Genomic DNA, 24,837 nt, shown 5'->3' with positions numbered 1-24,837 from the left:
AGGGGAGAAAGCCCGCATGCAGGAAGAGACTTTTGTAATGCACCTCTGACGTCATTTCCGCCCGGAGAGGGCGGGATCGGAACTGTGTAAAAGCCAGTGCTGCGAAGTTTGAATAAACTAGTCTCAAGTGCAACTTACAGACTGTGTGTCGTTATTTCCAGCTTTGTGTGTAGCACATCGCTACACTGGTGACCCTGACAGTCCAAACGGGATTTAGACCAAAGATGATCGACTCTTCATCTGTTCACGCAGTTTCGCTAAAACTGCCAACTTTCTGGACACTGCAACCACGTGTGTGGTTTGACCAAGCAGAAGCCCAGTTCCAGATTCGGCAGATAACTTCTGATTCCACACATTACTACCGTAGATTCCGGATTATAAGCCGCTACTTTTTCCCCACATTTTGAACAGCTTTGAACTCTGCGGCCTATAATCCAGAGCGGCTAATACATGGTTTTTTTTTCATGCCGCCTCGTAAACATTTTGCCTCGTAACAGTAGACCAATAAAATTGATGAGTAGTTCACAGAGGTCCAATGAAATTGTACGATAAATCAAGCGCACTTTCACAATTAAATTATTGTAAATCAGTCATTTGTACTCACCCTCATCAATATGGAAAATACTCGAAGCAAGACCCGAGCGCGTCAGACCCGATTAGACCCGATCGCAATGCGCAAGCGTCAGACCCGATTAGACCCGAGCGCATTGCGCAAGCGTCAGACCCGATTAGACCCGATCGCAATGCGCAAGCGTCAGACCCGATTAGACCCGAGCGCATTGCGCAAGCGCGTCAGACCCGATTAGACCCGATCGCATTGCGCAAGCGTGTCAGACCCGATTAGACCCGATCGCAATGCGCAAGCGTCAGACCCGATTAGACCCGATCGCATTGCGCAAGCGTGTCAGACCCGATTAGACCCGATCGCAATGCGCAAGCGTCAGACCCGATTAGACCCGATCGCATTGCGCAAGCGTCAGACCCGATTAGACCCGATCGCATTGCGCAAGCGTGTCAGACCCGATTAGACCCGATCGCAATGCGCAAGCGTCAGACCCGATTAGACCCGATCGCATTGCGCAAGCGTCAGACCCGATTAGACCCGATCGAAAACGCTGCTTTTAAGTTAAAGTCGATCAATAACTTTTCCTGGTAGGCTGCAATATATATATTTTTACCAGTCGCTAGGAGATATTGGAATGTTGTTCGTGCTGTTCAGTAAAAAAGTATATGCAACGTAATTTGTGTTACCGATACGTATGTATATTTAAAAGTAGCGGTGCGGCCTAAAATCCGGTGCGGCCTTTACAATTAAAAAATTGATTTTATTTCTAAAATTAGAGCCTGCGGCTAATAATCAGGTGCGCTCTGTAGTCCGGAATCTACGGTATTATGTGGTGAGCTCACTTGACCAGGAGACAGCTGCGCAGGTTGAGGATTTCATACAGTCACCCCTGGAAGAAGGCAAATATGCAGCATTCGAAGCTCTGCTCATAAGGACCTTTGGCCTCTCATGGCGTGAGCGAGGTGCCCGCTTGCTGCACCTGGACGGTTTGGGAGACAGGCCGCCGTCAGCATTAGTGAACGAGATGCTGGCCCTGGCTGAAGGACATAATCCCTGCCTCATGTTTCAGCAGGCATTCCTAGAGCAACTGCCTGAGGACATACATCTGCTGCTGGCCGACACAGATTTCAGTGACCCTCGGAAGGTGGCGGCCTGGATAGACGTGCTGTGGAAAGCCAAGAGGGAGAGCGGGGTGTCCATCGGACAGATTACCAAGCCACACGCCCAACAGCAGGCCAGACCAGACCCGGCAACGGAGCGCACACAACCCAGAGGCAGGAGTGAGGAATGAACAGTGGTGTTTCTACCACCAGTGGTGGGGCACAGAAGCCCGCCGTTGTAGCCCACCCTGCAAATTCCCAGGAAACGCCAGGGCCAGCTGCCGCTAATGGCTACAGCGGCTGGCCACCAGGACAGCCTCTTGTACGTCTGGGACAAACAGTCTGGACGCCGCTTCTTGGTCAACACCAGAGCGGAAATCAGCGTCTTACCCCTGACGGGGTATGACACCTGCAACAGGGAGCCAGGACCCACCCTGAGGGCCGCAAACAGCAGCACGATACGGACCTATGGCACCCGCAGAGTGCAGCTGCAGTTCGCTGCCAGCCGGTTCACATGCGACCACACTGGCCGCCGTGGCCCAACCACTCCTGGGAGCGGACTTCTTGTGAGCTCACAGCCTGCTGGTTGACTTGCAAGGGAAAAGACTGGTCCATGCCAAGACTTTCCAGACGTTCCCCCGGGTGAAGCCAAGTTGCCGGCCCCACACCTGGACTCCATCACGCTGTCTGACAATGAATTCACCAGAATCCTGGCAGACTTTCCATCAGTTCACGGCAGCCATGCCCCGACACGGAGTACAGCACCACATTCCGACCCAGGGACCACCCCTCCACGCCCACGCATGAAGGCTCCCCCCGGACAAGCTCCGCCTGGCAAAGGAGGAGTTCAAGAGGATGGAAGAATTGGGGATCATACGGCGGTCCGACAGCCCATGGGCCTCCCCCATGCACATGGTGCCCAAAGCAGCCGGGGGCTGGAGACCATGTGGCGACTACCGCAGACTGAACGAGGCTACAACTCCTGACTGCTACCTCATGCCGCACATACAGGACTTTGCTGTAAACCTGCAGGGGGCAAGCATCTTTTCCAAAGTAGACCTCGTCTGGGGATACCATCAAATCCCAGTACACCCTGAAGACATCCCCAAAACAGCACTCATCACCCCGTTTGGCCTGTTCGAATTCCTCCGAATACCGTTCGGCCTGAAGAATGCCGCACAGATGTTCCAGCGGCTAACGGATATGGTGGGACGCGACCTGGACTTTGCGTTCATCTATTTGGATGACATCCTCATAGCCGGCAGGAGCATCTGCCCCACCTCCGCCAGCTCTACTCCCGCCTGAGTGATTTTGGCCTCACGATCAACCTGGCCAAATGCCAGTTTGGACTCGACACCATCGACTTCCTGGGCCACAGGATTACTAAAGATGGGGCAACACCTCTGCCCGTCAAGGTAGACACAATCCGCCACTTTGCCCGGCCCAACACAGTCAAAGGCCTGCAGGAGTTTGTTGGTATGGTGAACTTCTACCACCACTTCCTCCCCTCAGCAGCTTGTATCATGCGCCCTTTGTTCACCCTGATGTTGGGTAAAGGCAAGGACATTACTTGGGATGAAGAGGCCGCAGCCACTTTTGTTAAAACCAAGGAAGCCTTGGCAGACGCTGCAATGCTGATGCACCCCAGAACGGATGTTCCAATCGCCCTCACAGTGGATGCATCCAACACAGCAGTCAGTAGGGTGCCGGAGCGACTCATCAAGGGGCGCTGGCAACCCCTGGCATTCTTCAGCAGGCACCTACGGCCACCCAAACTCAAGTACAGTGCCTTCGACCGGGAGCTGTTGGCACTATATCTGGCAATCCGGTATTTCAGGTACTTCTTAGAAGGCAGGCCGTTCACCACATTCACGGACCACAAACCGTTGACCTTCGCGTTCATGAAGACGTCAGATTCCTGGTTGGCCCGCCAGCAGCGACATCTGTCCTACATCTCTGAGTACATGACAGACATCCAGCAGGTCTTGGGAAAGGACGCACTCTCCAGACCAGCTATCCAGGCCCTGTCCCTGGGCGTGGACTATGTAGCACTGGCGGAGGCGGAGCAGGCAGATGACGAGATGCCCAACTACAGGACAGCAGTCTTGGGTTTGCAGCTGCAAGAGTTCCACGTAGGCCCTGGTGAGACGACCCTGCTGTGAGACTTGGCTACCGGTCAACCTCGCCCCACCGTCCTGTGAGCCTGGTGGCGGCGCGTTTTCAACTCCAGTCACGGCTTGGCGCACCCATCTATCAGGACAACCGTCCGGCTGGTCTCCAGCAAGTTCGTGTGGCACAGACTTCACAAACAGGTCAGCGAATGAGCCAAAACGTGCACGCAGTGCCAGACAGCCAAGGTGCAGCGGCACACCAAAGCCCCGCCGCAGCAGTTCGAACCCACCTGCCAGAGGTTCGACAACATTCATGTGGATATTGTGGGGCCCCTGCCAGTGTCGCGAGGAGCGCGGTACCTCCTAACTATGGTAGACCAGTTCACGAGATGGCCAGAGGCAGTCCCGCTCACCGACACCACCGCCAATTCCTGCGCCCGAGTGCTGATTGTAACCTGGGTAGCACGCTTTGGGATACCGGCCCACTTTACCTCCGACAGAGGCGCCCAGTTCACCTCTAGCCTGTGGTTGGCTGTGGCCAGCCTGTTGGGAACACAGCTACACCACACAACAGCCTACCACCCACAGTCGAACGGACCAGTGGAACGCTTCCACCGTCACTTGAAGTCGGCTCTCATGGCCCGCCTGAAAGGGCCTAACTGGGTGGACGAGCTTCCCTGGGTCCTGCTTGGAATCTGCACAGCGCTCAAAGAGGATCTGCACACCTCATCGGCCGAGCTGGTGTACGGCACACCCCGGTTGTCCCAGGAGAGTTCATACAAGCCCCAAGGGGGCAAGAGGAAGAACCCGCAGCAGTCCTGGACAGACTATGCGAAAGGCTCAACAAACTGGCCTCTATACCGACTTCACAGCACGGACAGATCCTGACCTGGGTACCCAAAGACCTGCAGAACTGTAAGTTTGTATCTGTACAAAAGGGCGCACACCGGGCACTGCTACAGTGGCCGTACGAGGGGCTGTTCAAGGTGATCAGGAACAATGGGTCCACGTACCTTCTGGACGTTGGGGGGGAAAGTGGAGGTTTTCACGGTGGACCGACTCAAACCGGCCCACGTGGACTTGGCGCGGCCGGTCGAGGTTCAGGCATCGCGGCGCAGAGGCAGACTGCCCGAACAGAGACTGATCCAGACTGTGGACATTGGGGGGTGTATCGCTGGCTCGGGGGGGGGGGTGGGGGTTATGTGGTGACCCACTTCCTACGCAGGTGAACCGGCTCACAAAATGGCGCACGCATTGGCAGGGAGGCCAGCCCCAAAATGGCACTGGGCCTTCTTCTTCACCAGCAAGGGGAGAAAGCCAACGCACGGGAAGAGACTTTTGTTATGCACCTCTGACGTCATTTCCGCCCTGAGAGGGCGGGATCGGAACTGTGTAAAAGCCAGTGCCGCGAAGTTTAAATAAACCAGTCTCGAGTGCAACTTACAGACTGTGTGTCGTTATTTCTAGCTCTGTGTGTAGCACATTGCTACAGTAGCACAATATGATTTTGCTCTGTCCAGTAACATATTCAAAATGTTCAGAGAAATAAAAGGAAATTAAATTCCAAATGATTTACCTTCTAGTTTCGAATATTTCATTAGGAATCTTTACCAATCTTCCCCATTTTCAGGGAGGGGTGCAGCCCTTAACCAGCAAGTCCTTGTACTCTGGAACTCTGATCTTAGCCCCATTCATCTTCTATCAAGTTTTCATAACACATAGGGACATAATTAGGCTAATTGGCCCATTATCTGCCCCACCATTCCATTGTGGCTGATTTACTATCCCTCTCAATCCCATCCTCCTGTCTTTTCCTCTTTTTCCACCAAACCCGCCCCTTCCATTACCTGCCTGTATCTTCTTTCAAATCTGCCTTGGTATTGAGTCCTTGGGAAATTTCAGAGTGGCATTTCTTTCTTCCCCTCAGGCACAACGCCCTGTCACTTTTCACTGCAATACAAACAAGGAACTGATGTTGAAAGGGCACCACCTTAAAAGCTCTTTTATATTCATAAACGTACTGTATTATAAAAATGCAGGCAAACCTATTTGAAATGTTTCATATTTTTAACCTTCACAGTGGACTACCCTAACTAAAAAGATCAGTGATATAAAATATGCGACACTGCAGAACCAGATTCATTGGATACAACAGTCAATTTTATTTAGAGTGTAAACAGGATGCAGGTCCAACAATGAATGAATTGTTTTTAGTGCTAACTTATAGGATCAACACGTTCCAGGACAGCTTCTTCCATCAGGTCATCAGACCGCTTAATTCATGCTGATGCTACTCTATTTCTATATCGACCATCCTGTAGTACATAATATTTATTATAAATTACTATAATTGCACATTTGAATGGAGACACAACATAAAGATTTTTAGCCCTCATGTATTTGAAAGATGTAAGTAATAAAGTTAATTCAAGAGACGTTCTATTCATGTGATTCAAATAATGCACTGAATTATTCGCATAGAATGCCACTGAGATAACAGTAACACAAGGTCCTCCGATCTCATCATCTTGCATACAAAGAAACCCAAGCAATTCTCTGAAGTTTAAAGTATTCCAAATTCTTCTCAGGAAGTGCCAAACCAGATCTGGCAGTGAGTCACAAATCTGCACAATTCTGTGCAACTTCTGCTAGAATTTCAAAACATTATAAAAAGCATCATTTTTAAAAGCAGCAAATCGTACAGCTAAGCCATATAGCTTATTTTCCACTGAAAATATATTTAAAAATGGCTAATTTGTGGTTATAATGACAGTGTGATCCTGTATAAGTAACTTCTGGAGTAAGCGCAAGTAAGCATGATGTTATTACAGCTCGGGGTGGTGAAGTTGGGAGTTCAACCCTGGCATTCTCTGTAAGGTATCCTCCCTCTGGAAAGCTTGGGTTTTCTCCAGCTGCTCCAGTTTCCTCCCATAGTTCAAAGATGCACCAGTTAGGAGGTTATTTGGTAAATTATCCCATGATTAGGTTGGATTAAATCAAGGTTGATGGGGGTTGCTGGGCCAGAACAGCCCATTCTGTGCGTATCTTTAAATACATAAAATAAATCAATGTTTGGTTAAATAGGGAAATCCATGGTTGCTGTTAATGTTACTATGTCTCCAAATCAAGTGCAGTTGAAAGTTCACAATCAAAGCAACATCAATCATTTTACGTGAGTTTCAAGTTTTAAAAAAATATTCTCCTTGGGTTAAAAACTTGGAAAATACTCAGCTTTTTTGAAAAAATATTACAACCTGAGTTTACATTGTTGAGTTTTTAAATGGTTTCAAATAAATTGAATATACAGGAGCTGTAGAGAGTAGTAGACTCAGACTAATACGTCACAGGCACATCCCTCCCCACTACAAAAAGCTGTGGAGTAGTAGACTCAGTTCAATACATCACAGGCACATCGCTCCCCATTACTAGTTGTATCTACATACATAAAGTAATGCCTCAAGAAGGCAACATCCATTAAGGATCCCCACTATTCAGATCATGCCATCTTCTCAGTTACTATTGGGCAAGAGGTACACAAGCCTGAAGCAACTAAAAACATCAGTAATACTTGATTAAAAGGACATGACAGTGATTTTTTTTCTTGAACTATTCTTCACTAGTTCATGAACCGATCTATAGAACCCTAAGCACTACCTCAGTATGGCAACATAATGACCACTTTACACTACATACACATTTTAGTTCTAATTGTATTCTTCCTTGTATAATACGTTTGCATTTTTCTTGTGAATGTTTCTGTTGTTTGTGCTTGTGATGCCGTTGGAAGTAAGATTTTCATTGTACCTGTGCAACATGACAATAAACTCAACTTTTGATACTACTGAATAATCACTGTCTAATATTAAATGTTACAAATCTGAAGTCTGAGCTCCTTTTTTGATTTCTCCTTTTATTCTATGTCAATAACTTGAGGTCCTTACTTTTATCCCCTTTCCTGTTCCTGAGAATGATCTGTAATGTGATTCTTTTCCATCATTTCCTTCACTGTGGTCCCTCTCACCCCAGAACTGTTGCTATTCTAACCCTCCACCATTACCAGTAGCCTCATTTCCCTGTTCTGGGCACCTTTCTCAATAGCTATGGTGTTTTAAACCCTCTCATCTGCAAATCAGTGTCTCCCTTATCATTTGTGATCAACTTCAATGCCTTCAATTCTGAGGGATCACCCAGTCCTCTTCCCACCACTGATGGTATCAGACTCACCTTCTCTCCAATTCCCTCAGTGGCATTCAGAAACACAGATTCTGCTTGTCTTGGGTGGTGTCAGACCATAAAACATTGGAGCAGAATTAGGCCATTCAGTCTGCTCCGCCATTTCATAATGGCTGATCCCGGATCCCAATTAACCTTTGATGGGATTTAACAGGATCCTTTGATGCCCTGGATGATCAGGAAACTATCAACTAAGGGATAGTCTAAGGGATCTGACACTCTCTCCCCCCCCCCCCAACCCAAGGAGACTGCTCACCTTCATTGCACTCTCACTCTCCCACCCTGCCCTTCACAATGTGGACCCCTCCCACACATCTGTCTCTCCCCAGGATGAACACCCTACACACATCCCCCTCTCCAGGAGTGAATAACCCCCACACACATCCCCCTCTCCAGGAGTGAATAACCCCCACACACACTTCCCCCTCTCCCCAGAGTGACCGCCCACACACACACTTCCCCCTCTCCCCAGTGACCCCCCACACGCACACTTCCCCCTCTCCCCAGTGACACCCCCCCCACACACACATCCCCCTCTCCGCAGAGTGACCCCCCACACGCACACTTCCCCCTCTCCCCAGTGACACCCCCCCCACACACACACATCCCCCTCTCCGCAGAGTGATCCCTACCCACACTTCCCCCTCTCCCCAGTGACACCCCCCCCCACACACACACATCCCCCTCTCCGCAGAGTGATCCCCACCCACACTTCCCCCTCTCCCCGAAGTGAGCCCCCCCGCACTTGCCCCTCTTCCCGGAGTGACCCCACCACACACACTTCCCCCTCTCCCCAGAGTGACCGCCCACACACACACTTCCCCCTCTCCCCAGTGACCCCCCACACGCACACTTCCCCCCTCCCCAGTGACGCCCCCCCACACACACATCCCCCTCTCCGCAGAGTGATCCCCACCCACACTTCCCCCTCTCCCCGAAGTGAGCCCCCCCGCACTTGCCCCTCTTCCCGGAGTGACCCCACCACACACACTTCCCCCCTCTCCCCAGTGCGACCTCCACACTTTCCCCGCCCTCCCGAGGCGGTCCTTCCTCTCTCCAATCACTGTTATTGATATCGGGGGTCTCTCCTCTTTCCTAGTCTGGTGCAGTCTAGCCTAATTTGTTTTTTTTGGGGGGGGAATTGAATTTTTATCTTTGTCCTGGCAAGTTGCTCTGAGAATGGCCCGCGCCTCCATCAATACGACAGGCCGGCCACAGGGTGGGAACCAAAGACTGAGGGCCGGGGACTCCCGGACCGTCTGACCATGTGACACCCACTCGACGACCTACCTCAAGACATGTTGAATCAATCGGTGCCGATACCGCAATACCTTCGCATCGCTGACGACAATGGACTCCTACAAACGCTCGTTCACAACAACCGCCGGCACATCGAACTCCCACGCCGTTCTGCATGAGGGTGGCGCTGCACCTCTCCTCCCAGCCGCACGGTGGCGCCCCTCCTCAGCGTCCAGTTAACTGTAGAACTGAACCCAGACCACACCGCACCCCACCTTCCTCACCTTGGAATGATCGCTGCTCCCGACAGCAGTCATCGCCATAATCCCTCCTCCGGGCCGCGTGGTGGCGCCCTGGTCTCATTCAGAGGCATAAATTCTTTCCAGCCGAGCTGTGGCGAATAGGAATCATTTGTCTTTCTGTACTTTATTTATCTTTTATATTGTGCATACATTTATATCTGCTGTTACACAACAGGAGACCGTATCATTGTGCCAGCGTCTATTCTGAGGCCGGAGGAACAGAACCCTGCTCTCTGGTACCACCTGGAATTCTGTCCCCACTGCTTATGGTCCGCAAACAAATCAATCCGGGTGGGCACAGCTAAGGTCAAGTGCTGATTTCTTCAGGATGCAATGGAACCGAGTGTCAATCAATGGAGGAGGCATGAGCAGGTATTCAATTAAGATTTAAGATGGCAGAATCGTAACTTGTATTTAGCCATTTGTGCTTATCGGATCTATTTATAGCGCTATTACTCCATCCTACGTCCTGTGGGTCTTGCTCATTGTCTTTCAATGCAAAGAACTTTGCCTTCTAAACTTAGCAGCATCCGCCAGAGCAGGCCCTGGAGACCTAGGGTAGTTTCTGGGTTCTGCGACGACTCAAGAGGCTCACATGTGACAGACTTTCTGCTGATGGGGTGGGAGATTGGGGCGTTTGTGAGGTGGCGCACTCCTGCCATCACATAACACGGTTTTCACCTTGAAATCCGGAATATTTCCTAAATGCTTTTTCTCAAATTTAAACAGCAGTAGGCTAGAAATTCCTATGAATCAGTGTGGAGGTGTTGGGTGGATGATGCCCAACAGATCCAACTAGGATTTCAGAGCTGGGAATGTTGGCTTGGGAGAGAACTCTGATAAGAATTTTCTTAACACTGTGAATCTAGAGGGCAATATTGGAGTCGTCTTTCCAAAGGCTTCAGGTGACTGCTATAGTTCAGATTAGATTGAAAATCGTGCAAAAAAGCCAGAAATAATATATATTTTAAAATATTTCCACAATCCTGATTGAGAAGTTACAGAACCTGGGCCTCTGTACCTCCCTCTGCAATTGGATCCTTAACTTCCTAACCGGAAGACCACAATCTGTACAGATTGGAGATAACATTTCCTCCTCGCTGACGATCAACACCGGTGCACCTCGGGTGTGTGCTTAGCCCACGGCTCTACTGTCTCTATAACTATGACTGTGTAGCTAGGCATAGCTCAAATACCATCTATAAATTTGCTGATGATACAACCATTGTTGATAGAATCTCAGATGGAGACGAGAGGTCACTGTAACAACCTGGTACTCAATGTTAGTAAGAGGAAAGAGCATATTGTAGACTTCAAGAAGGATAAGACGAAGGAACACATACCAAACCTCATAGAGGGATCAGAAGTGGAGAGAATGAATAGTTTCAAATTCCTGGGTGTCAAGATCTCTGAGTATCTAACCTGGTCCCAACATATCGAAGCAGTTATAAAGAAGGCAAGACAGCGGCTATACTTCATTGGGAATTTGAAGAGATTTGTCATGTCAACAAATACACTCAAAAACTTACCGATATATAAATTGTCAAATGTACTAAGATATGGTGAAAAGCTTGTCTTGCATACTGTTTATACAGGTCAAACATTACACAGTGCATTGAGTTAAAATCAGGTATTTCAATAAAAATGCTGAATAAAATGTAATTGCTACCAAAAAAAAACAAAAACAAAAAAAAACTTATATAAATGTACCATGGAGAGCATTCTGACAGGCTGTATCACTGATTGGTATGGGGGTGGGGGGAGCTACTGCATAATTGAATATAATTGACTTTATTTCTTACATCCTACACATACATGAGGAGTAAAAATCTTTACGTTACATCTCCATTTAAATGTGCAATTATAGTAATTTATAATAAATAAAACAGTCAATGTAACAGAGTACACTCAAATCAGTGTGAATTAATCGGTCTTTCCTTGTAATTGTCCTGAATCATGGGAAGTTCACAACTACAGATGCGCTGGGCTGTCCGCACCATTCTCTGCAGAGTCCTGCGATTAAGAGAGGTACAGTTCCCATACCAGGCAATGATGTAGCCAGTCAGGATGCTCTCAATAGTGCCCCTGTAGAAAGTTCTTAGGATTTATGGGCCCATACCAAACTTCTTCAACCATCTAAGGTGAAACAGGGCCAAAAGAAGCTGCAGAGGGTTGTAAATTTTGGGTACTAGCCTACAGAATACCCAGGACATCTTCAAGAAGCAGTGTCTCAGAAAGGCAGCATCTATTTTAAGGATCTCCAGCACCCAGGGCAGAATCAGAATCAGGTTTATTATCATCGGCATGTGACATGAAATTTGTTAACTTAGCAGCAGCAGTTCAGTGCAATGTATAATCTAACAGAGAGAGAGAAAAAATAAATAAATAAACTATTACGTATATTGAATAGATTTTTTAAAATGTGCAGAAACAGAAATACTGTATTTTTTTTAAAAAGTGAGGTAGTGTCCAAAGCTTCAATGTTCATTTAGGAATCAGATGGCAGAGGGTAAGGAACTGTTCCTGAATCGCTGAGTGTGTGCCTTTAGGCTTCTGTATCTCCTACCTGATGGTAACAGTGAGAAAAGGGCATGCCTGGGTGCTGGAGCTCCTTAATAATGGACGTTGCCTTTCTGAGACACCGCTCCCTAAAGATGTCCTGGGTACTTTGTAGGCTGGTTCCCAAGATGGAGCTGACTAGATTTACAACCTTCTGCAGCTTCTTTCGGTTCTGTGCAGTAGCCCCTCCATAATAGACAGTGATGCATCCTGTCAGAATGCTCTCCACAGTACAACTATAGAAATTTTTGAGTGTATTTGTTGACATGCCAAATCTCTTCAAACTCCTAATAAAGTATAGCCACTGTCTTGCCTTCTTTATGACTACATCAATATGTTGGGACTAGGTTAGATCCTCAGAGATCTTGACACCGAGGAAGCTGAAGCTGCACACTCTCTCCACTTCTGATCCCTCTCTGAGATTTGGTATGTGCTCCTTCATCTTACCCTTACTGAAGTCCACAATCAGCTCTTTCGTCTTACTGACATTGAGTGCAAGGTTATTGCTGCGGCACCACTCCACTAGTTGGCATATCTCACTCCTGTATGCCCTCTCGCACCACCTGAGATTCTACTAACAATGATTGCATTGTTAGTAAATTTGTAGATGGTATTTGAGCTATGTGTAGCCACACAGTCGTGTGCATTCAGAGAGTAGAGCAGTGGGCTAAGCACACACCACTGAGGTGCGCCGGTGTTGATTGTCAACGAGGTGGATATGTTATTACCAATCCGCACAGACTGGTCTTACGGTTAGGAAGTCAAGGATCCAATTGCAGAGGGAGGTACAGAGGTCCAGGTTCTGCAACTTCTCAATCAGGATTGTGGGAATGATAGTATTAAATGCTGAGTTATAGTGGATGAACAGCATCCTGATGTAGGTGTTTGTGTTGTCTATGTGGTCTAAAGCTGTGTGGAGAGCCATTGAGATTGCATCTGCCATTGACCTATTGTGGCGATAGGCAAATTGCAATGGGTCCAGGTCCTTGCTGAGGCAGGAGTTCAGTCTAGTCATAACCAACATCTCAAAGCATTTCATCACTGTCAATGTGAGTGCTACTGGGCGATAGTTATTAAGGCAGCCCACATTATTCTTCTAGGCGCTGTTGCCTTTTTGAAGCAAGTGGGGACTTCTGCCTGTAGTAGTGAGAGGTTGAAAATGTCCTTGAATACACCCGCTAGTTGGTTGGCAGAGGTTTTCAGAGCCTTACCAGTACTCCATCGGGACTTTCTGCCTTGCGAGGGTTCTCCCTCTTTAAAGACAGTCTAACATTGGCCTCTGTGAGACAGAGATCACAGGATCATCAGGTGCAGCAGGAATCTTCACAGCTGTAGTTGTGTTCTCCCTTTCAAAGCGTGCATAGAAGGCATTGAGGTAATCTGGTAGTGAAGCTGCCATTCATTCTATTGGGTTTCGCTTTGTAGGAGGTAATGTCTTGCAGACCCTGCCAGAGTTGCTGTGCATCTGATATCGCCTCCAACCTTTTTTGAAATTGTCTCCTTGCCCTTGAAATAGCCCTCCGCAAATCATACCTGGTTTCCTGGTACAGGCCTGGGTTGCCAGACTTGAATGCCACAAATCTAGCCTTCAGCAGACGGTGTACCTCCTGGTTCATCCACGACTTTTTGTTTGGGAATGTACAGTAAGTCTTTGTAGGCACACACTCATCCACACAGGTTTTAATGAAGTCGGTAACAACTGTAGCATACTCAACCAGATCCAAAGATGAATCTCTGAATATAGTCCAGTCCACCAGTTGAAAGCAGTCCTGTAGGTGCTCTTATGCTTCCCTTGTCCAAACCTTCTTTGTCTTCACTGTTGGTGCTGCAGTCTTCAGTTTCTGCCTATACTCAGAGATTAGAAGTACAGCTAGGTGATCAGACTTCCCGAAGTGAGGATGTGGAATAACCCGGCAGGCATACTTGATGGTGGTGTAGCAATGGTGTTGTTTCCTCTGGTATTGCAAGTTGATGGTAATTGCTTAGTGATTTTTTTCAGACTGGCCTTGTTAAAATCTCCCAAAACAATGGTGAAGACGTTTCTCATTGTTACCGTCAGGTAGAAGATACAAAAGCCTGAAGGCACACACTGAGCAATTCAGGGACAGCTTCTTCCCCTCTGCCATCCTTTTCCTAAGTGGACATTGAACCTTTGCACACTACCTCACTTTTTTAATATGTATTCTGTTTTTTTGCAAGATTTTTAATCAATTCAATATAAGTATACTGTAATTGATTTACTTATTTTTTTTCTTCCATATTACATATTGCATTGAACTGCTGCTGATAAGTTAACAAATTTCGTGACACATGCTGGTGATAATTGGCAGCAGCTTCTTCTTTATGTATCTGAGGTTTTATGAGGGAGGTGCTATTGAAGGAATTTCAGTTAATTACCTGAGTGAATTTAAGTATAACCATAGAGAAACATATGTTTAAATGCTGCTTTAATCACAAGCTTCTCTCTTAATTTAAGAAATGAACTTTGCTAACTCCAAAGTCAAAAAATAAGGACAATAAAAATGAAAAAAAGGTTGATAAAATTCATGTCCAACAATACAAAAAATCTTGTTGCAAAATCCCACCCTGGACTTTCCCATGCTGTAAAAATATTCCAGCATCAGGTAAAGAAACTTCTAAATTTCCACACTAATAAACAACTTATCATTTAATTATTACATGTTTGCTTATGTTGCTTTGCTCTGTTAGTTTGACTGTTGTGTTCTTTAGTCTTTCCTCTGCAGGATTCTTCAGTGGCTGGACATCCTGGACCCTACAACATTACTAGCATCAGATGTAAGCAGTATTTTATTTAAAGCCAACAATCAAATTTTACATGCAACTTTGCAATGAGTTTTCCATGGTACAGTGAACTTTTTACAGATCGATCTTAGTGTTTAAAAATAATTATTTATATTATCTACATATTTTCCTTTTACTCCACCAGGTAGGCCAGAGCATTTAAGATGTGAGTTTTAATGTAAGGAGGGTGGAAACATTTTATTAAAGTGATTGGAGGAAAGTATAACAGGAGATGATCAGTTTTTTTTTGCACAGAGTGGTGGAGGCAGATACACTAAGAACATTTAAGAAATTCTTAGGTAGGCATGTGGATGATAGAAAAATGGAGTGTTATGTAGGAGGGAAGGATCAGATTGATCTTGGAGTAGGTTATAAGGTTGGCACAACCTTGTGGGCCAAAGGGCCTGTACTGTCCTTTATTGTTCTTTGTTCTATATTTTATGTATGCAATTGTGCTGTATGGAATTGCCTTTGAACACAGCAACATCCCATATAGATTAAGGAGGTAAGTGATGAGATAAAAATTTCTTTATGTCATATTTCAAAGCAACTTTTTTATGAGGAAATGAGACTATTTCTAATCTGGATCTGATAAATCTAAGCAAATGTTATGAGTAACAAACAATCACATTAATTTCTGAGTTGTGCTAATCGTGATTAAATTTAGTGGTCTTGAAGGGACTGCCCACAATAAACATACCCCAACCTTTTGTAGGTTGATCGGTGGGAAATTGCACCTGTCATTGTTAAGGAATATTCCATCTCATTCACTGTGAGCATTGCATCTGACATCACCATGGGAGATTGCCATGCATTAGAGTGCAAGAATAAACGTTCCATTAGAAATGGAACTGAAATTAAAAATGAGGTAGACTTTGCAAAAATAAATTAAGTTGTTGTGGTGATAAGCGATTCATTAGTTAGGGGAATGGACAGGAGGTTCTGTGGATGAGAACAAGATTCTCAGATGGTATGTTGCCTCCCAGGGGTCAGGGTCCAGAGCATCTTGGATTGAGTCAGGAATCAAAAGGTTGAGCATGGTGCGACTAGTGTCCTGAGCTGCGTATATTTCAGTGGAAGAGGTATGTAGGAAAGGCGGATATACTCAGATCATGGATCAACATGTAGTTACGGTACTATGTCTGGTGCTCCTGGTGTGGCCTCCTGTATATCGGTGAGACCCGGTGTAGATTGGGAGACTGCTGCGTTGAGCATCTATGCTTCGTCCACCAGAAGAAGTGGGATCTCCTAGTGATCACCCATCTTAATTCCACTTCCCATTCCCACTCCGAAATGTCAAGATGTAACAAGGTGGATGAATTGAATGTGCAGATAGTTATTAATGAATATGATATAGTTAGGATCACAGAGACATGGCTCCAGGGTGACCAAGGATAGGAGCTCAACATCCAGGGATATTCAATATTCAGGAGGGATAGACAGGAAAGAAAAGGAGGTGGGGTAGCGTTGCTAGTTAGAGTATTGTGTGCAGTTTTGGTCCCCTAATCTGAGGAAAGACATTCTTGCCATAGAGGGAGTACAAAGAAGGTTCACCAGATTGATTCATGGGATGGCAGGACTTTCATATGAAGAAAGACTGGATCGACCAGGCTTATACTCACTGGAATTTAGAAGATTGAGGGGGGATCTTATTGAAACGTATAAAATTCTAAAGGGATTGGACAGGCTAGATACAGGAAGATTGTTTCCGATGTTGGGGAAGTCCAGAACGAGGGGTCACAGATTAAGAATAAAGGGGAAGCCTTTTAGGACCGAGATGAGGAAAAACTTCTTCACACAGAGAGTGGTGAATCTGTGGAATTCTCTGCCACAGGAAAAAGTTGAGGCCGGTTCATTGGCTATATTTAAGAGAAGGTTAGATATGGCCCTTGTGGCTAAAGGGATCAGGGGGTATGGAGAGAAAGCAGGTACAGGGTTCTGAGTTGGATGATTAGCCATGATCATACTGAATGGTGGTGCAGGCTCGAAGGGCCAAATGGCCTACTCCTGCACCTATTTTCTACGTTTCTATGTCAATCCATGGCCTCTTCTATTGTCATGATGAGGCCACACTTAGGGTGGAGTGACAGCACCTTTATATTCTGACTGGGTATCCTCCAACTTGATAGAATGAACATTGATTTATCAAACTTCTGGTAATGCCCCTCCCTCCCTTCACCATTCCCATTCACTTTTCCCTCTCTCACCTTATCTCCTTGCCTGTCCATCGCCTCCCTCTGGTGCTCCTCCCACCTTTCTTTCTTCCATAGTCTTCTGTACTCTCCTATCAGTTCCCCCTTCTCCAGTCCTGTATCTCTTTCTCTAATCAACTTCCCAGCTCTTTACTTCACCCCTCCCCTCCTGGTTTCACCTGTTGCCTGTTGTTTCTCCCTCCCCACCTTTTAAATCTACTCTTTTTTTTTTCCCAGTACTGCTGAAGGGTCTTGGCCCAAAACATCAGATGTACTCTTTGCCATAGATTCTGCCTGGCCTGCTGAGTTCCTCCAGCATTTTGTGTGTGTTGCTCGGATTTCTAGCATCTGTAGATTTTCTCTTATTGTGACCTGGAGTTATGATGTCGTAGCCATTAGTGAGGCTTGGAGGGGCAGGACAGGCAATTCAATATTCCAGGCTTCTGTTTTAGATATGACAGAGCAGGAGGGATTAAAAGAGGTAGGGTGGCGTTAGAAGTTGGAAAATGTCACGGCAGTGCTCGGTCAGGACAGACTGGAAAACTCGACTAGTGGGGTGTTACAGGTGGAACTGAGAAATAAGAAAGGTATGACCACATTAGCAGAGCTTATATTATAGACCAAACAATGATCATAGAGATTTAGAGAAACATTTTTGTAAAGAGATCACAGACTGTTGAAAGAAGCATAAGGTTTTTATAGTAGTGATTTTAACTTAACAAACATTGACCAGGAAACCAATACTGTAGAAGGTCTAGATGGGATAGAGTTTATCAAATGTGTTCAGGAAATATTTCCTTCATCAGTACATAGAAACCTCAATGAGAGAGCATGTGATACTGTATCTGCTATTAGGGAATGAGACTGGGCCTCATTCCTGTTGCCTTCCGGGTGCCATGGTCTAGGTCTTGGATCAAGTCCTCAACATTCTTAAGTGAGAGATTGAACAGCTGCAAGTTGTGGTCTATGTATGTACCAATGATATGGGTTGGACAAGTGATGAGGTTCTGCGTAAGGAGTTCAGGGAGTTAGGTGCTAAGTAAAAGGGTTGTGATCTCAGGATTGCTGCATGTGCAAGTGAGGCTAGAAATAGGAAGATTATACAGTTTAATACATAACTAATGTGTTGGTGCAGGAGGGAGGACATAAGATTTTTTGGATCATTGGCCAGTGGTACCTGAACTGGAACATGACTAATACCCTAGTGGGATAGTATTGTTATATAACACAGTGAAGTTTAAATGAGAGTTGCAGAGGGATGGGAAGCAGAGTGCCAGAACAGTTTGTGGAGAGGTTGGGAGACCTCAGCCTAAGTTAGGAATCAAAGGGTCGAAAATGCTGCGACTAGTGTCTCGAGCTGCCTGTATTTCAATTCAAGAAGTATCATAGGGAAGGCGGATAATAGTGCTGAAGATGAGGCAGCTGGTTTACAAACAGAGGCAATGTGTGGTGAGAGAAGCTCACTACATATTGAGGAGCAGATAGGGAAACAGATCCTGGAAAGGTGTAATAATAACAGAGTTGTCGTGATGGGAGATTACAGCTTCCCAAATATCGATTGGCATCTCCCTAGACCGAGGGGTTTAGATGGGATGGAGTTTGTTAGGTGTGTTCAGGAAGGTTTCTTGACACAATATGTAGATAAGCCTTCAAGAGGAGAGACTGTACTTGATTTGGTATTGGGAAATGTACCTGGTTAGGTGTCAGATCTCTCAGTGGGACAGCATTTTGGAGATAGTGATCATAATTCTATCTCCTTTACAATAGCATTGGAGAGAGATAGGAACAGACAAGTTCGAAAAGCGTTTAATTAGAGTAAGGAGAATTATGAGGCTATTAGGCAGGAAATTGGAAGCTTAAATTGGGAACAGATGTTCTCAGGGAAAAGTATGGAAGAAATGTGGCAAATGTTCAGGGGATATTTGTGTGGAGTTCTGCATAGGTACGTTCCAGTGAGACAGGGAGGTTATGATAGGGTACAGGAACCGTGGTGTACAAAGGCTGTAATAAATCTAGTCAAGAAGAAAAGAAAAGCTTACAAAAGGTTCAGAGATCTAGGTAATGCTAGAGAGCTAGAAGATTATAAGGCTAACAGGAAGGAACATACAAAGGAAATTAGGAGAGCCGGAAGGGGCCATGAGAAGGCCTTGGCAGGCAGAATAAGGAAAACCCCAAGGCATTCTACAAGTATGTGGAGCAAGAGGATAAGACGTGAAAGAATAGACCTATCAAGTGTGACAGTGGGAAAGTGTGTATGGAACCGGAGGAAAAAGCAGAGGTACTTAATGAATATTTTACTTCAGTATTCACCGTGGAAAAGGATCTTGGTAATTGTAGTGATAACTTGCAGCAGACTAAAAAGCTTGAGCATGTAGATATTAAGACGGAGGATGTGTTGGAGATTTTGGAAAGCATCAATTTGGATAAGTGGCCAAGACTGGAGAGATATACCCCAGGCTACTGTGGGAGGCAAGGAGGAGATTGCTGAGCCTCTGGCGATGATCTTTGAATCATCAATGGGGATGGGAGAGGTTCCAGAGGATTGGAGGGTTGCGGATGTTGTTCCTTTATTCAAGAAAGGGAGTAGAGATAGCCCAGGAAATTATAGACTAGTGAGTCTTACTTCAGTGGTTGGTAAGTTGATGGAGAAGATTCTGAGAGGCAGGATTTAAGAACATTTAGAGAGGTATAATATGATCCGGAATAGCATGGCTTTGTCAAGCGCAGGTCATGCATTACGAGCCTAATTGAATTTTTTGAGAATGTGACTAAACACATTGACGAAGAAAGAGCAGTAGATGTAGTGTATATCGATTTCAGCAAGGCATTTGATAAGGTACCCCATACAAGGCTTATTGAGAAAGTAAGGAGACATGGGATCCAAGGGGACATTGCTTTGTGGATCCAGAACTGGCTTGCCCACAGAAGTAAAGAGTGATTGTAGACGTGTCATATTCTGCATGGAGGTCAGTGACCAGTGGTGTGCCTCAGGGATCTGTTCTGGGACCTTTACTCTAAGTGATTTTTATAAATGACCTGGATGAGGAAGTGGAGGGATGGGTTAGTAAGTTTGCTGATGACACAAAGGTTCGAGGTGTTGTGGATAGTGTGGAGGGCTGTCAGAGGTTACAGCAGGACATTGATAGGATGCAAAACTGGGCTGAGAAGGACAGATGGGGATTCAACCCAGATAAGTGTGAAGTGGTTCATTTTGGTAGGTCAAGTATGATGACAGAATATAGTATTAATGGTAAGGCTCTTGGCAGTGTGGAGAATCAGAGAGATCTTGGGGTCTGAGTCCATAGGACGTTCAAAGCAGCTGTGCAGGTTGACTCTGTGGTTAAGAAGGCATATGGTGTATTGGCCTTCACCAGTTGTAGAATTGAATTTAGGAGCCAAGAGGTAATGTTGCAGCTATATAGGACCCTGGTCAGACCCCACTTGGAGTACTGTGCTCAGTTCTGGTCGCCTCACTACAGGAAGGATGTGGAATCCATAGAAAGGGTGCATAGGAGATTGACAAGGATGTTGCTTGGATTGGGGAGCATGCCTTTTGAGAATAGGTTGAGTGAACTTTGCCTTTTCTCCTTGGAGCGATGGAGGATGAGAGGTGACTGATAGAGGTGTATAAGATGATGAGAGGCATTGATCGTGTGGATCGTCAGAGGCTCTTTCCTAGGGCTGAAATGGTTGCCACAAGAGGACACAGGTTTAAGGTGCTTGGGAGTAGGTACAGAGGAGAAAAGGTACATTTATGTCAGAGAAATGTATACAATATACATCCTGAAATGCTTTTTCTTCACAACCATCCATGAAAACAAAGGAGTGCCCCAAAGAATGAATGACAGTCAAAGTTAGAACCCAAAAGATCCCCCCCCCCCAGCTCCTCGTCCTGCGCGTAAGCAGCAGCAAAGTAACAATTACCCTCCCCTACATGGCCAAAAAAAAAGCATCAGCACCTGCCACAGAGCACTCAAGCATGAGTTCATGAGGTTAATTCCCAGGATGGCGGGACTGTCGTATGTTGAAAAATTGGAGCGACTGAGCTTGTATATACTGGAATTTAGAAGGATGAAAGGGGATCTGATTGAAACATATAAGATTATTAAGGAATTCGACACGCTAGAGGCAGGAAAAATATTCCCGATGTTGGGGGAGTCCAGAACGAGAGGCCACAGTTTAAGAATAAGGGGTAGGCCATTTAGAACAGAGTTGAAAAACTTTTTCATCCAGAGAGTTGTGGATCTGTGGAATGTTCTGCCTCAGAAGGCAGTGGAGGCCAATTCTCTGGATGCTTTCAAGAAAGAATTAGATAGAGCTCTTAAAGATAGTGGAGTTAAGGGATATGGGGAGAAGGCAGGAACGGGGTACTGATTGTGGATGATCAGCCATGATCACATTGAATGGCGGTGCTGGCTCGAAGGGCCGAAGGGCCTACTCCTGCACCTATTGTCTATTGTCTGTTATTGTATTTCACACACCACAGGTTCTCTCCCTAATTAAGAAGAAAGAGGTGTCTCCGTTTTCACAGCAACAACTCGCTAGATTACGATGTTAGAAGTCCACCACGTTGCTTTATTTGAGCTCTGTGCTCAAAGATCACGAGTCTCTGGGCACACAGCCGCAAATATTCCAATTTCCCCTAACAACACATGGCTCTCCTGTCATGACACCGACCCTCGATCCTCCTGTCTCCAGAGGCCCAAGATCCTAGGCTTCCAAGGCCAAATCGAATACTTAGGTCGAGCCCTTAGCGTGCCGAACAACAGCCAGTCCTGAAACACCGAGAACGAATCCCATTCCTGCAAAGAACTATAATCAGCATGTAACTCCAGGTCAGGGTCTTGAAAAGAACCCTGAAAGGGAAAAATAAAGATATTAAAGATGGAAGTAGAGCTGTTTCCGAAGATGCAAGCAAAGGAGTTGCTGTTTAGGTGTTGAATCATTGTGGATAGAGCTAAGAAACTGCAAGAGTAAAAAGATGCTGATGGGAGTTGTATACAGGCCCCCAAACAGTAGTAAGGATGTGGCCTACAAATTACAATGGGAGATAGAAAATGCATGCCAAATGGCAATGTTGCAGTAGTCATGGGTGGATTCAATACAGAGATATATTGGAAAATCAAGATGGTGCTGGATTATAAGGGGAGGAATTTCTTGAGTGCCTATGAGATGGCTCTTTAGAGCAGCTTATGGTTGATCCCACTAGTGGATCAGTTACTTTGGATTTGGTCTTGTGCAATGAACCAGGATTAATCAGAGAGCTTAAGGTAAAACAACTCTTAGGGGCAAAGGATCATAATATGATCAAATTCACCCTGAAACAGGAAAGAGAAATTAAGGTCAGATGTATTGGTATCATGGTGGAGTAAAGGGAGTTACAGAGGCAAGAGAGAAGAGTTGGCCAAAATTGGAAAAGAACACTAGCAGGGATGACAGCAGAGTAGCAATGGCTGGAATTTCTGGAAGCAATTCGGAAGGCACAGGATCGGAATTAAGACAGGCGGGACTGCGCAGGCGTGTGACATCGGGCAGTGAAGCGGGGCAGATTTAAAAAGGGCAGAAATTCTAAATTGGGTTCCATTTGGAGAAGGAAGTCAGAGGATCAGAATGGGAGTACGGCGGGAGCCATTTTGATTTTTTCTTATTCTCATCGGAGTTAAGAGAGGCGGGAATGGAGAAAGGCCTTAATTGAGTGGATGTGTGAGAGGATGTTTCCTATGGTGGAAGAGTCTAAGACCTAAGGACACAGCCTTGGTACAGAGGGGCATCCTTTTTGAATGGAGATGAGGAAGAATTACTTCAGCCAGAGAGTAATGAATCTGTGGAATTCTGTGCCACAGGCAGCTGTGGAGGCCTAGTCTTTACAAGCCTACAAGACATCGGAGTGGAATTAGGCCATCTGGCCCATCGAATCTGCTCTGCCATTCAATTCATGGCTGATCCTTTTCTTTCTACCTCCTCCTCAACCCCAAATCCTGGCCTTCTCCCCATAACCTTTGATGCCATGTCCAATCAAGAACCTATCAATCTCTGCCTTAAATACACCCAACAACCTGACCTCTACAGCTGCATGTGACAACAAATTCACCACCCTTTGGTTAAAGAAATTTCTTTACATCTCTGTTTTGAAACGGTGTCCCTCTATCCTGTGGCTATGCCCTCTTGTCCTAGACTCTCCCACCATGGGAAACATCCTTTCCACATCTACTCTGTCGAGGCCTTTCAACATTGGAAAGCTTTCAATGAGATTCCCCCTCATCCTTCTGAATTCCAGTGAGTACAGACCCAGAACCATCAAACATTCCTCATATGATAACCCTTTCATTCCTAGAACCTTGTGAACTTCCTCTGGACCCTCTCCAATGCCAGCACATCTTTTCTCAGATGAGGTGCCCAAAACTGTTTACAATACTCATGGTGAGGCCTCACCAGTGCCTTATAAAGCCACAGAATCACATCCTTGTTCTTGTATTCTCGAACTCTTGAAATGAATGCTAACATGGCATTTGCCTTCATCACCACTGACTCAACCTGCAAGTTAACCTTCAGGGTGTTCTGCACAAGGACTCCAAAGTGTCTCTGCATCTCAGATTTTTGGATTTTCTCCCTGATTAGAAAATAGTCCGCACATTTATTTCTACTACCAAAGTGCATGACCATGCATTTTTCAGGATTGTCTTTCATTTGCCACTTTCTTGCCCATTCACCTAATCTGTTTAAGTCCTTCTGCATCCTACCTATTTCCTCAACACTACGTGCCCCTCCACCAATCTTCATATCATCTGCAAACTTGGCAACAAAATGGTCTATTCCGTCATCTAAATCATTTATATTCAGCATAAAAAGAAGTGGTCCCAACATTGACCCCTGTGGAACAACACTAGTCAATGGCAGCCAACCAGAAAAGGATCCTTTTATTCCCAGTTTCTGCCTCCTCCCAATCAACCAATGCTCTAACCATGTTAGTAACTTTCCTGTAATACCATGGGCTCTTCACTTGATAAGCGGCCTCATGTGTGGCACCTTATCAAAGGCCTTCTGAAAGTCCAAATATACAACATCCACTGCATCCCCTTTATCAATCCTACTTGTATTCTCCTCAAAGAATTCCAACAGGTTTGTCTGGCAGGATTTTCCCTGGAGGAAACCATGCTGACTTTGCCCTATCTTGTCCTGTGTCACCAAGTACTCCATCACCTCATCCTTAACAATTGACTCTTAACATCTTCCCAACCACTGAGGTCAAGCTAACTGGTCCATAATTTCCTTTCTACTGGCTTCCTCCTTTCTTAAAGAGTGGAGTAATATTTTCAGTTTTCCAGTCCTCTGGCACCATGCCAGAGTCCAATGATTTTTTGAAAGATCATTTCTAATGCCACCACAATTGCTAACACTACCTGTTTCTGAGCCCTAGTGTGCAGTTCCTCTGATCCGGGTGACTCATGTAACTTTAGGTCTTTCAGATTTTTGAGTACTTTTTTACTTGTAACAGTAACAGCACCCACTTCTCTTCCACTACAACATCAGGCATACTGCTAGTGTCTTCCACAGTGAAGACTGACGCAAAATACTCATTTAGTTCATCAGGCATCTCCTTGTTTCCCATTATTATTTATCCTGCCACCGACCTGACAGTCTGTGTCGGGTTGAAGACCGTTTCGCTGAACACCTACGCTCTGTCCGCCAAAGAAAACAGGATCTCCCAGTGGCCACACATTTTAATTCCATGTC

The 24,837-nt window shown here is 45.9% G+C and overlaps 2 protein-coding genes across 10 annotated transcripts in view; one reads left to right on the top strand and one right to left on the bottom strand.

Moving 5' to 3' along the window:
• Positions 1-9,522, bottom strand: part of gpam (glycerol-3-phosphate acyltransferase, mitochondrial) — a 165,907-nt gene extending 156,385 nt beyond the window's left edge. For 2 of the 6 annotated variants that reach the window (XM_073027878.1, XM_073027881.1), the window contains exons 1-2: positions 9,300-9,522; positions 5,624-5,726 (exon numbers count right to left, since the gene is read on the bottom strand). Coding sequence is in view for 1 of the 6 variants with exons in the window: in XM_073027877.1 (XP_072883978.1) it covers positions 8,001-8,026 (26 nt within the window). In the remaining 5 variants the exon portion in view is untranslated. Of the gene's footprint in view, positions 1-5,623; positions 5,727-8,000; positions 8,212-9,299 lie in introns of those variants that run through there. The other 4 variants (XM_073027880.1, XM_073027882.1, XM_073027879.1 and 1 more) reach the window with 3 other exon arrangements.
• Positions 9,523-9,678: 156 nt separating this feature from the next.
• The window catches only part of sfxn4 (sideroflexin 4), a 103,756-nt gene continuing 88,597 nt past the window's right edge, over positions 9,679-24,837 (top strand). For 2 of the 4 annotated variants that reach the window (XM_073027885.1, XM_073027883.1), the window contains exons 1-3: positions 9,799-9,922; positions 14,586-14,733; positions 14,840-14,905. In XM_073027885.1, coding sequence (XP_072883986.1) covers positions 14,632-14,733; positions 14,840-14,905 — 168 coding nt within the window. In that variant the 5' untranslated portion in view covers positions 9,799-9,922; positions 14,586-14,631. Of the gene's footprint in view, positions 9,923-14,585; positions 14,734-14,839; positions 14,906-24,837 lie in introns of all 4 variants that reach the window. The other 2 variants (XR_012096149.1, XM_073027884.1) reach the window with 2 other exon arrangements.

Source organism: Hemitrygon akajei, chromosome 23, assembly GCF_048418815.1.
Source record: "Hemitrygon akajei chromosome 23, sHemAka1.3, whole genome shotgun sequence".
Lineage (NCBI taxonomy): Eukaryota > Metazoa > Chordata > Chondrichthyes > Myliobatiformes > Dasyatidae > Hemitrygon > Hemitrygon akajei.
The sequence above is the reverse complement of the archived record's forward strand: the minus strand, read 5'-3'. Positions and strand labels throughout refer to the sequence as shown.